Source organism: Oncorhynchus masou, chromosome 1 (assembly GCF_036934945.1).
Source record: "Oncorhynchus masou masou isolate Uvic2021 chromosome 1, UVic_Omas_1.1, whole genome shotgun sequence".
Lineage (NCBI taxonomy): Eukaryota > Metazoa > Chordata > Actinopteri > Salmoniformes > Salmonidae > Oncorhynchus > Oncorhynchus masou.
In genome coordinates, this window is record NC_088212.1 from 64,989,221 (window position 1) to 65,001,767 (window position 12,547).

Consider the following 12,547-nt stretch of genomic DNA (forward strand, 5'->3'; position numbering starts at 1 on the left):
ACAGTGACTGGCCATGGAGGCAGCCGGACTGACAGGGTCAGAGGTTCAGTGCTGCTGGCTGAAAGGTCACAGTTCGTGGGCTCTAGCTGAGAAGGAAAGCTGCTACTGGAGATCAACAACACTCCTCTCCTCCACCCCCTCAGACACAGCATGGGACGTGTCCTAGTGACCTTCCGAGTGACACAGCGGTCTGAGGTACTGCATCTCAGTGCAAGAGGCATCACCACAGTCCCTGTTTCGAATCTAGGATGTATCACATCCGGCCATGATTGGGAGTCTCATAGGTTTCCGCACAATTGGCCCAGCGTCGTCCGGGTTTGGCCGGGGTAGGCCATCATTGTAAATAAGAATTTGTTCTTAACTGACTTGCCTAGTTAAATAAAGTCACCCCAAACAGCCCCAGCCCCGCCTATCCAATAAGGCCTACCAGCCTACTGCACCAGACAGTCCAGCCAATGGCCCAGCACTGTCTGTCCAATCAAGCCCACCAGTCTAATTCCCTGTGTGTGTCCCCTGGCAGGCCAGAGCAGAGTCCCAGAGCTCTGGTAATGAAATGAGCAGTCAGTCAGTGTGAGGAGCAGTGGAGCAGCTCTGGACAGCATCATCTCCCCCTGCCAGCAGAGATGAGCCTAAAGCAGACGGACGAGGAACGTCCTCGGGCCCAGCAATGGTTTTTCCTCCTGCTGCAACGTATCTAATCTATCTCTGACTTTATCGACAGATATGTGCTTTATTGTGAATAACAAAAGAGCACAAATGTCCGTTTCTATCTGAAGAAAGGTGACAATAATACTGTACAACTGTCTTCCATGGCCATAACTCGAGCGGTTATCCTCTCTGCGGCTCATATCAGAGGCACTTTCTCTGCCCCTGTGGTGAAATGTTTTTCTCAGCCAGGTATTGCTGTGTGCTGGTGAAATGGCAGCCCGCTGACACTCATCAGTTGGCTGGCTCCCTGCGGTAGTGTGAGCCCTCAGAGCCTTCGGAGTCGATGGGATGTGACTGCCCTGTGGAGGTGAATGCCAGCTGTGCAGCGAGACCCTTTAAGCTACCCTCCAGCTAAATGTCAGACCAGACTAAGCCAACCAGGGCCTGTCCCCTGGACCCTCCGCTGGCCAGGAGACAGGTCACAGTCAGAGGTCAGCTAGGGGGCATTATGATATCCGTTCTGGGAAGGTCCGCGGGGCTAGAGATGTTACCTGATGGAGGTGGGAGGGCATCATGTAGGAAGGACAGGGTTCTTAAAGGTGATGTGTATAACCATACTGAAGAGACAGTCAGCAGGTAGGTAGGAGGTGAGGAAGACCTGTGGGTCCATGAGATATTTCTGTATTTCATGTTCAATAAGTTTGCAAACATTAAAAGAAAAAAAAAGAAAAAAGTTTTCACTTTGTTTTTATGGGGTATTATATGGATTAAATCAAAATGGATTAAATCTAAATAATAGATGTTGAATTCAGGCTGTAACAACAAAATATGGAATAAGTCAAGAGGTATGAATACTTCTGAAGGCACAGCAGGTGCTGGATATTCTCTAGTGTGTGAGAGGGTGTCATCAACTGTACACAGATGCCTTGTGTGTACTGGACAGTATGTATGGGAAGGGTCTTACTTGAGTGAGAGGGAGAAGTCGTTCTTGCTGGTCTCACTGTTCCTCACCAGGTAGCTGGCCTCTTTACACAGCCTCAGCAGAGACTCTGCATCCGTCCTGCTGATCGCTCCATGGTACCAGCTACAGGGTGGAGAGAAGAGGGAGGATATAGCAGAGTTTCAAGTGGAGAAGGTGTCTTATCTAACATCAAAAGACTATCAAATATCTCCACAGCTCTACCTCAGAAGCACCAACACAAAAGAACCAAATCCATAGAGAGAATCACAGGAATAGAATTACTAGTCATTATAATTCTGTGGATAGAAAGACGGTAGGGGAGGATAACTTACAATTGGCTCTCCAGGGACATGGAGGGGTCAATGCGTTCCCCCAGAGCAGCACTGCAGTGGTCCAGAGAGCTCATCTTGGTGTTGACCAGACAGCAACTGGAGTGGATGCGGGGCGGACGCCCTCCTTTACCCTCCCTGGTGGGCGACATTCTGGACTTCTCCGCCCCTTCAAACTGGACTGTAAATGAAGGAGACACAGCCAGATATGAGCATCACAATACAACAGCATCTCAATAGAGACATCCTGGAGACATTTCAAACATCAGCCTTGGAACACCCCGCCTCCGTTTTTGTATAAAGCTAAGGGACGGGCCTCAAGAAATGTAACCACTCAAATTCATAGAGCTATGGATGCAAGGATAGACCATCTATGATATGGTGAGGGTAGGTAACAACATCTCCTCTCCGCTGATCCTCAACACTGGGGCCCCACAGGGGTGCGTTCTGAGCCCTCTCCTGTACTCCCTGTTCACCCACGACTGCGTGGCCACGCACGCCTCCAACTCAATCATCAAGTTTGCAGACGACACAACAGTGGTAGGCTTGATTACCAACAACGACGAGACGGCCTACAGGGAGGAGGTGAGGGCCCTCGGAGTGTGGTGTCAGGAAAATAACCTCACACTCAACGTCAACAAAACTAAGGAGATGATTGTGGACTTCAGGAAACAGCAGAGGGAACACCCCCCTATCCACATCGATGGAACAGTAGTGGAGAGAGTAGCAAGTTTTAAGTTCCTCGGCATACACATCACAGACAAACTGAATTGGTCCACTCACACAGACAGCATCGTGAAGAAGGCGCAGCAGCGCCTCTTCAACCTCAGGAGGCTGAAGAAATTCGGCTTGCCACCAAAAGCACTCACAAACTTCTACAGATGCACAATCGAGAGCATCCTGGCGGGCTGTAAAACCGCCTGGTACGGCAACTGCTCCGCCCTCAACCGTAAGGCTCTCCAGAGGGTAGTGAGGTCTGCACAACGCATCACCGGGGGCAAACTACCTGCCCTCCAGGGAACCTACACCACCCGATGTTACAGGAAGGCCATAAAGATCATCAAGGACATCAACCACCCGAGCCACTGCCTGTTCACCCCGCTATCATCCAGAAGGTGAGGTCAGTACAGGTGCATCAAAGCTGGGACCGAGAGACTGAAAAACAGCTTCTATCTCAAGGCCATCAGACTGTTAAACAGCCACCACTAACATTGATTGGCTGCTGCCAACACACTGACACTGACTCAACTCCAGCCACTTTAATAATGGGAATTGATGGAAAATTATGTAAATACATCACTAGCCACTTTAAACAATGCTACCTTATATAATGTTACTTACCCTACATTATTCTTCTCATATGCATACGTATATACTGTACTCTATATCATCGACTGCATCCTTATGTAATACATGTATCACTAGCCACTTTAACTATGCCACTTTGTTTACATTCTCATCTCATATGTATATACTGTACTCGATACCATCTACTGTATCTTGCCTATGCTGCTCTGTACCATCACTCATTCATATATCCTTATGTACATATTCTTTATCCCCTTACACTGTATATAAGACAGTAGTTTAGGAATTGTTAGTTAGATTACTTGTTGGTTATTACTGCATTGTCGGAACTAGAAGCACAAGCATTTCGCTACACTCGCATTAACATCTGCTAACCATGTGTATGTGACAAATACAATTTGATTTGAGCATTTGATTTGATGATGGCTTCTTATGATTCCACGAGGTGGCATCACTTTACTTGTCTGGTATACGGTCGACTGTCTACTGCTCTATGGTAAATAAAAATTTGATTTGATTGATTTGATAATTACAGTTTTAACCATGTTTTGAGGCTATTCAGTGTTTGTTTACATAGTTTGTAAACCGAGTAAAAAACAAGCTGATATTTTGGAGCCTGATGGGGTACGACAGTTGAACTAAGCTCATGACACATTTACAAGTTATATTGTTCAAGAATCAATGGGTATATCTCATGACATTATAAGTCTAAAATGGAAGTAGCAACTAAGGATTTTAGCTTCAACAATCTGACCATTGAAATCCATCTTGTGTTTCCTGCACTCATCAATTATAAGCAATGCAATTAAAGTGGCGTTGAGTTCAGAGAAGCATGTGTTCAAAACATCAGGCATATCTGTGAAACACTGGGCCACTGTGACTTCATTTTCATGATTCCTCCTGGTCTTTCCCGGCTTGTATGCGCTGTCCTGCAGTGAGATGTGTTAATGAGAGGAGACAGCCATGCCTCAGTGTTTAAACACACACCGCACCACTCTGTACAATACATCCCCCTCAAGGAACTTCACAGATGAAGGCAGAGCGAGACAGAAATCAATCCAGCCACACTGTGTGCACGATGCCAGACGGGAGGGAAAACACAACATGCACAAACTAGTCCAGGTTAATCATTGAGCCAGGCCTTGAAAAGTGCCAAGGTCACCAACTAGAGAATAGACAGGCTCCTTTGGAAGTTGGCACTTCTCAGGGCTTTGCTGTTCGGCCTGATGGTGTTCGGAGGTGATCCATCCAAATCGTGACACGACCCTGACAGAGTTAGAGATGTGCTTTTAGACCAAACAGAAACAAGCTACTCAATCTCCCTATTTACACAGGCTGATGTGAGATCAGAGGGTGGGAGGGGACCAGGAGTAGAAGTTGAAACATCAGAACTTCCTGGTAGTGGTCAGCGGTCAGAGACACTGACACAGGGGAGTGGGCTGTTTTACTCCACAGGTCATTTCTGTAGTTGATGTCACACCATCCTTTGGAAAGAGCCCCATTTCCAGTTGGCTTGCTACCCCCAGCAATAAACTGAGGTCACCCTTCAACATCAAACACATTACCAGTCTGTCACTGACAGAATGTTGAAGACCGCTTTAGGGCTTCAAGAGAAGTGGAGCAACATCAAACGTTGAGCCTCTGATGGTAGCAGTTCATTTAGCATACTCTTAGTTGTGATTGCATGCCCCCCGCCACCACTCATCTCAAGGGCTAATCTCACTCCAGGCCTGGGTTTAACTTCACTGAGTGGACATAGCTCCTCCAGACAGACAGACAAGAGCCGCTGGAATCACAACATATCGATGGAGAGGGGTGGAATAAGCTTGTCTTGTCTAGACCACACCTCCAGTCAAAGGCTAGCATTTCACTTTCTGTAAAGCTAATGTAACATGGAGAGTCCTTACAGTCCTTCCACCATTATACACTGAACAAACGTATCAAACGCAACATGTAAAGTGCTGGTCCCATGTTTCATGAGCTGAAATAAATGATCCCAGAAATGTTCCATACGCACAAAAAGCTTATTTCTCTCAAATGTTGAGCACAAATTTGTTTACGTCACTAATAGTGAGCATTTCTCCTTTGCCAAGATAATCCATCCACCTGACAAGTGTGGCATATCAAGAAGCGGATTGAACAGCATGATAATTACACAGGTACACCTTGTGCTGGGGACAATAAAAGGCTACTGTGCTGTTTTGTCACACAGCAAAAGTCTCAAGTTTTGAGTGTGCAATTGGCATGCTGACTGCAGGAATGTCCACCAGAGCTGTTTCCAGTGAATTTAATGTTAATTTCTCTACAACAAGCCACCACCTATTTCATTTTAGAGAATTTGGCAGTGTGTTCAACCGGCCTCACAACCACAGACCACGTGTAATCACGCCAGTCCAGGACCTCCACATTTGGCTTCTTCACCTGCGGGATCATCTGAGACCAACCACCTGGACAGCTGATGAAACTGTGGGTTTGCATCACCAAAGAATTTCTGCACAAACTTTCAGAAACCGTCTCAGGGAAGCTCATCTCATCATCCTCACCAGGGTCTTGACTTGACTGCAGTTCGCTGTCGTAACCGACTTCAGTGGACAACTGCTCACATTCGATGGCCACTGGCACGCTTCATGGCTGAATCCCAGTTTCAACTGTACCAGGCACATGACCAACAGCGTTTATGGCGTTGTGTGGGCCAGCGGTTTGCTGATATCAACGTTGTGAACAGAGTGCCCCATAGTGGCAGTGGGGTTATGGTATGGGCAGGTATAAGCGACGCACAACAAACACAATTGTATTTTATCGATGTCAATTTGAATGCTTAGAGATACCGTGACGATATCCTGAGGCCCATTGTCGTGCCATTCATCCGCCGCTATCACCTCATGTTTCAGCATGATAACGCACGACCCCATGTCGTAAGAATCTGTACATCATTTCTGGAAGCTGAAAATGTCCCAGTTCTTCCATGGTCTGCATATTCACAAGACATTGGCATGTTTGGGATGCTCTGGATCGATGTGCACGACAGCATGCTCCAGTTCCCGCCAATATCCAGCAATTTCGCACAGCCATTGAAGAGGAGTGGGACAACATTCCATAGGCCACAATCAACAGCCTGATCAACTCTATGCAAATTAGATGTGTCGCGCTGCATGTGGCAAATGGTGTTCACACCAGACACTGACTGGTTTTCTGATCCATGACCCTATTTTTATTTTAGGTGTCTGACCAACTGATGCAGATCTGCATTCCCAGTCATGTGAAATCCATAGATAAGGGCCTAATGAATTTATTTCAATTGACTGATTTCCTTACATGATCTGTAACTCGTTAAAATCGTTAAAATTGTTGCATTTGTTTATATTTTATGAATCAATAAATGTAGATGTCTTCTAGAAAACAACCTCATGTAAATGCCTGACATGCACAACTAGAAGCAATTAACTCTGCCTGATGCTAAGCTACATACTGAACAGCAGAAACCTATTCTGCGCATCCCTGAAGCATGCACAGCATGCGCTTACCACTGGAAAAAGCTCCATCATACATACATGATCATGGTGTTCCACCAGTGACCACCAGGGGCTCCCCTTAACCTAATTTCTACTGTTCATGTGAATAAGTATTTATTTAATTTAATAAACTAAGGCTTCGTTTACACAGGCAGCCCAATTATCATGTTTTGCCCAGATAATTGGCTAAAGATCTGACTGGTCAAAATAATCATAATCTGAATTGGGCTGTGTAAACACAGTTCCATGGCTTGGCTTTACAAAATGATAATGATACAGTTTATAGCACTAATACATAGTTGAGTCTAAAGATGACACACATTGTACAGTATAAATGAGGCAAAATTATTTGCTTTGCTAGTCTCCATTGTTAAATAAAAGTCAAATATGGGAGGACACATTCTCACAAATCGGTTTCTGTAAACCGTACAAGTCTGATCCATATATGTTTAATGTATGTGTGAGAGATAGGGTTTCCATGGAGACTGACCGGGTGGGAAAAGATGCGTGTTTGCAGCCCCTCACCCTGTCAGCCAGGACACAGCCAATCTGTAGCTCTGCAGCAAACCTTCCCCTGAGTGTACGTCTGTGCAATAATGTCACAGGAGGAGACAGCAGGAGAGGGACTGCTGTAGTCTATATATTGTATTTCCTCTTTAATGAAACAAAACCCTCTCTCTATATAAAAAAAACAATGTCCGCTGTATCTCTGAAACAGTGGAGGCTACAGAGGGGAGGATGGCTCATAATAAATGGCCGGAACGGCATCAAACACCAGGAAGCCATGTGTTTGATACCATTCCACTAATTCAGCTCCAGGCTTTACCATGAGCCCGTCCTCCCCAATTAAGGTGCCACCAGTCTCCTGTGCTCTGAACGTATAAATGTGTGTGTGTTGGTGTGTGCTATATGAGTGTGTCAGTATGTGTTTGTGAATGTGAGAGTATTATCAGAACACAAGGAGTTCCCATTTGAGGAAACTTTCGGTCAGCTATTTGTCATCACTGTGGCAGACAGAACACGTTATTGATGCTATCAGCTATCACATACCAGTACATGACATTGGCAAATGTCTGTCTCCATTCCAGGTCTACGGCTATGAAGGAATATGAACCAACACTAAAGTCTGTTATTATTGGTGTGATGGTGATAGTTTAGACTGACGTTCACCTGAGCCCTATTCAGAGCTCTCAATCCCACTGTAATTATGCCTAATACTAATTCCTAAACACCTCAATTAAACTCTGACATCTACAGTAACATCAGATCCACAAGGAACCAGCTCAGTGTGATTAAACAATTGTTCTTCTCTTGCTTTTGACTCCACCTAGGCAGAGTGAATGGCTATCCTCAGCGGCGTTCACCACTCAACCTCTTACCGTCAGAACAGGCCTTTTCAGAGGCAACGCTTCTTCTTCAAAGAGGCATTACTAAGGAGTGAGCCACTTACGACAACAAAAAAGCGACCATTTTATTTGTTTGAGTGTGAAGATCATGTGTCTTCTATGATTGCCAACCGTCCCCCCCCACAATAGCTGGAGCTGCAGCGGTATTCTAGTTTGGCTGTTTCCTGGCAATACGTAGCCCAAACTCTTCCCCTTTCATTCCCCACCGCTCACACTCAGGACGGACAAGAGGGGATTGAAGAGAGGATTGGCACACAGGTAATGAGCCCTGGGGGGCAGTTAGAGTGATGGAAGGACCCACACGGACGCACACACACGCCATTCTGTGTGTGTGTCTGCCGGCCTGTCTACACAACCTGTATTGCGGCATGTAAAGCAGAGCAAATGGAATCTAGGTATCAGATTGAACCGTCAGTCAGACGGTGATGGATGGTTGAAGGGCCCACCCTCTCCAGCCTTCCACCTATCTCTACAGGCCCAACAAAACAGGCTGCAGGGATGGAGGGAGGGGGATGGAGGTAGAGAGGAAGGGAGATGGAGAGAGGGAGCTGATTGGCCACAAAGGGTCAAAGGGACATCTAGAGGACCAGAACATGCCTAGAGCAAAGCAGAGCAGAGAGAGAGCGACAAAGGAATCCAGCAAGCTGAAAACCACTCACTACTGCCTCCTCTCACTGAGACAACCACCCACCTTCCACACAGCACATTTACTAATTAAGTCAGCTAATTAATTCTCATTTACTAATGGTACTACCATCAAAAGAGTGAGTTCACTGGTCAGTGGGGAAAGCTGGAGATCTACTGCTGTATTATAGGGTTACAATTAAGATTTCCAGCTTGACGTGTGAAATGATTAACAGGTTTGAAGGCTCATTGAAATGCATGGCACATTGTGAGCATCAAACCATAAAACCATACAAGGCCATGGGAGAGAACGAGCAGCTTGTAAAACCACTGCTTTCTGTTGACATCCAGGGGACGTCGAATAGGATCTGCTGAAAGGATTATATAGAAACACATTTGCTGAGCCCACTGGTCGCATTCTCTGACGAGTTCAACATCAAGGCACGTTATTTTTCTATGTAATCCCAAAACGTATTCCGACGAGTTTTCCCAAAAACAAAGGAACAATCCTCCAAAGGCTTAAAAGCCCGCAGATTCCTTGAACAAAAATTAAATCTGGATATCTTTTAATTACATTGTTTTGTATTCCAGTGAGACAAAGGGACGAGAAGGTAAGAGAATGGCCTGAACACCCAGACAATCAATTCACATCAGAAAACAAAGGCAAAAGCTCTTCATTACATCCAGACAAAGGACTGTCTTCTATTTATATGCAGATGTAATATCTTTACTGTCACGGCTGTCAGACAATATTTAAATATGATAATGATGTTGAACTGGTGAGACAGGTTCTGTTCGGCTGTACTGGGCACTGTTCCACCCAGGTCCATAATCACACAGCTAATCATAATGGCCCTGGTAACACTTGTAACCTGGAGACCTGGTTACGGCCAGGAGGAGCAATGGCTTTTGCCCCTAACAACAGTTCTAGGATCAGATGAATTACCCTACACTCAACTTTAACCATTAGGAGGATGTCAAAACATCCGACCCTGTGGCAGTGGTAAGGAACAACTTCTACCTACTCTGTCCTCCTGTTTGAGTGGAGGCCTGCCTGTAGCCAGAGGCGACAGGAGGTGAGAGGCCTGCAATTGTACTCACAGGAAGCTCAGAGAGCCCTCCACCCCCAGTCTCTATATCCAACATCTGACCCATGTGATGTGGTGGGAGTTCAGACAGAGAGAGGATCCTCTTTCAGCCAGACGCCACACTAAAACCCACTCATATCCCATGCATGGGGGAAGTGGAGCCATTCCCAAGGCATTATGGGGCATAAATCAGACATCTGCCCTGTCCTCGCCCTCAGAACACAGCCAGCTCATTTTACAGGCACACTCTCTGGTGGAGGATGGCTCATTGTACTGGTTGGAATGGATAGAACAGTATGAAGGACAAACACATTTCCAATTTAAACCCGTCTCCATTGGTCTCTCTGCAGTAGTACACCCCCTCTACACTACCAGGGGAGTACAGAGCCTCAGCCTGAGTATTAGTTCTGCTACACATGGCCCCTCGCCCCTCTCTCTCCCTGGATAATTAGTTACTGATTGTAGAGCTGTGAAAAAGCTGCAAACATTGGCAAACACACAGAGGCTTCATAATAGGAAATGGACCAAGACACTATTAACCGAATCACAAGCAAGTCTCAAATCACAAGGTCCATGTCTCAAGTGAGTCTCAAGTGGAATGGGTCGAGTCTCGAGGCAAGCCCAAGTCGTGCATTCTAAGAGGAAGTCAAGTTGACACGTTATTTTTTTTAAAGTCAAGTTAAAAATGCATCTATACATGCAATGACTGCAAATCTTTGTCTATTTACTGAGGCTACCAGACAGCCCTTTTAATACATTTGTCTACAACACATGATGTAATTGTAAAATAGGGATCTTGCAGCAGTCGTCAGGGTGTGACATCAGCAGAATGCAAGGCAGTTTGCCATGCTCAGAGGGTAGATTTATTTTACAGGTCTCAGCGATCCAATGGTGAAAGCCCATATCATACAAATACACAAGTAGAGTTACCAAATATACACAGTCCAAAGGAAATAGCTTCTGTATGAGGCATAAGCTGTCCTATCTGAACGGACATAGGTAGCGGGCAAGACAGTACAGCCTCCCCTTGAGAAACCAAATGGAATCCATCTAACAGGAGCTCAAACAGGTACATATAAGCACTTGACCACTCCCAGGACCGTACAATTACCCAATTGGTAATTACAACCAATAACCTGGTTCTACAATGTAAAAAGTAATTTCCACATCCATTCTAACGTTTGTACATTTGTTTTAATCAGACTTGATGATTATTAATTTCATCACCATTCATACATGAGAAAATAATGCAACGTACTGTCTCCATAGCTTGGCGCGCAGGCCACGTAGCCTTTTCTATGCGCACTGGGGCACGCTCCTATTGCACACAACCAGAATGACAGAGACATAGAGTAGGAAACACACGGAACTCGGACATAACCCGAGAAATATGAACAAAAGAATCCATACATTGAATTAAATAAACAGAACTTCTACCACAGAAGTCTTGCGAACGTTCATGTGCACAATAAACATTGCGCCCACTCAGAGGGTAAGAAATGGTATGACAAATGAAAATGGATCGTATCAAACAAGTGTAGCAATAAACGGTACAGGATGGAATGATGAAACGCCAGCAAACACAGTAGGATTATATATGGAATACAGATTTAGCACATATGCATTTAAACGTGTGAAAGCAAGAAAATAAAGCACTCTCCGCTGGCGGGAGTATGGAGAGCTCAAGTGGAGAGAATATAGTGTATCCTCGCCACAGTAATAATTTGTTTTAACAAATTACAAATGCAAGCTTGAAAAGTATATTATCAATGTCAAGCAATTTTGACATAACCAAATGGCCAGTAGGCCTATACTCGTCGGTCTAATTGTTGCCCGATGTCCCATTCCTGGTGTGCTTGCAAAGTAAACAGTCAATATTCTTGATCACCAAACAATTTATTATGGCAATCCTCTTTCTACAATTTCATGTTTGTGCTGCACACGATTTTATAGCTGTACAGCAAAAGCAGAAATATGTTCACTAGTGCACCCGACCTGTGTTGATTGACAGTTTGCTGGTCCAATCAGAGGGCCAAGTGTGCATTTCACTAGACAATCTGTTGCACGTTTTTTTTTTTTTTTTTTTGCAAGGCCGATGCTGCGGTTACTGTCTCTTGCTGAGTGACAACACGTTACAAAACCTGGCCAGATCATTTCAAGTCATCAGTCTCAAGTCAAAGTCGAGTCCCGAGTCATGTGACTCAAGTCCAGAAGTCTGGAAATGGGGTTGTTATTTGGTCACAGAGCATTAGAAGAACAAGGTCAGACACTTTGTGCTACATGGAGGTTCTCACCAACAGTAGTGAACTTTGGGATTTGAATGGGTTCTTAATCAAGGGTTTGAGAGAATTATCTATAAAGAGCAGTGGGCAAGGGGATGCTTGCCTTGGAACAGTTATGCCTATGTTGACAGTGGCACTACACTTCCAATTACCCATTCAGAAGGCAATTCAGCACCATTAAAAGTAATGAGCCTTCGTCCACACAACCTGGCTAGTAATAGTGATTTTCTGCCCTATGTAATCCAGATGGAAAAGGGCAGTTATTACAGAGATAATGTGAACCGTCAAACTGATTTAAAGATACTGTAGAGCTGATCAATCACTTCCTCCTCACTCGACGAGGTCACAAGGTAAACTGGCTGTTACTGTTTTCATATGTTGTCATAGTG

General features: G+C 45.1%; 1 protein-coding gene across 3 annotated transcripts in view; it reads right to left on the reverse strand.

Moving 5' to 3' along the window:
* Positions 1–12,547, reverse strand: part of LOC135548162 (SH2 domain-containing adapter protein F-like) — a 139,811-nt gene that overhangs the window by 7,921 nt on the left and 119,343 nt on the right. For 2 of the 3 annotated variants that reach the window (XM_064977493.1, XM_064977485.1), the window contains 2 exons: positions 1,942–2,119; positions 1,613–1,732 (listed from right to left, as the gene is read on the reverse strand). In XM_064977493.1, the coding sequence (XP_064833565.1) occupies positions 1,613–1,732; positions 1,942–2,119 (298 nt within the window). Of the gene's footprint in view, positions 1–1,612; positions 1,733–1,941; positions 2,120–12,547 lie in introns of those variants that run through there. The other variant, XR_010456784.1, reaches the window with a different exon arrangement.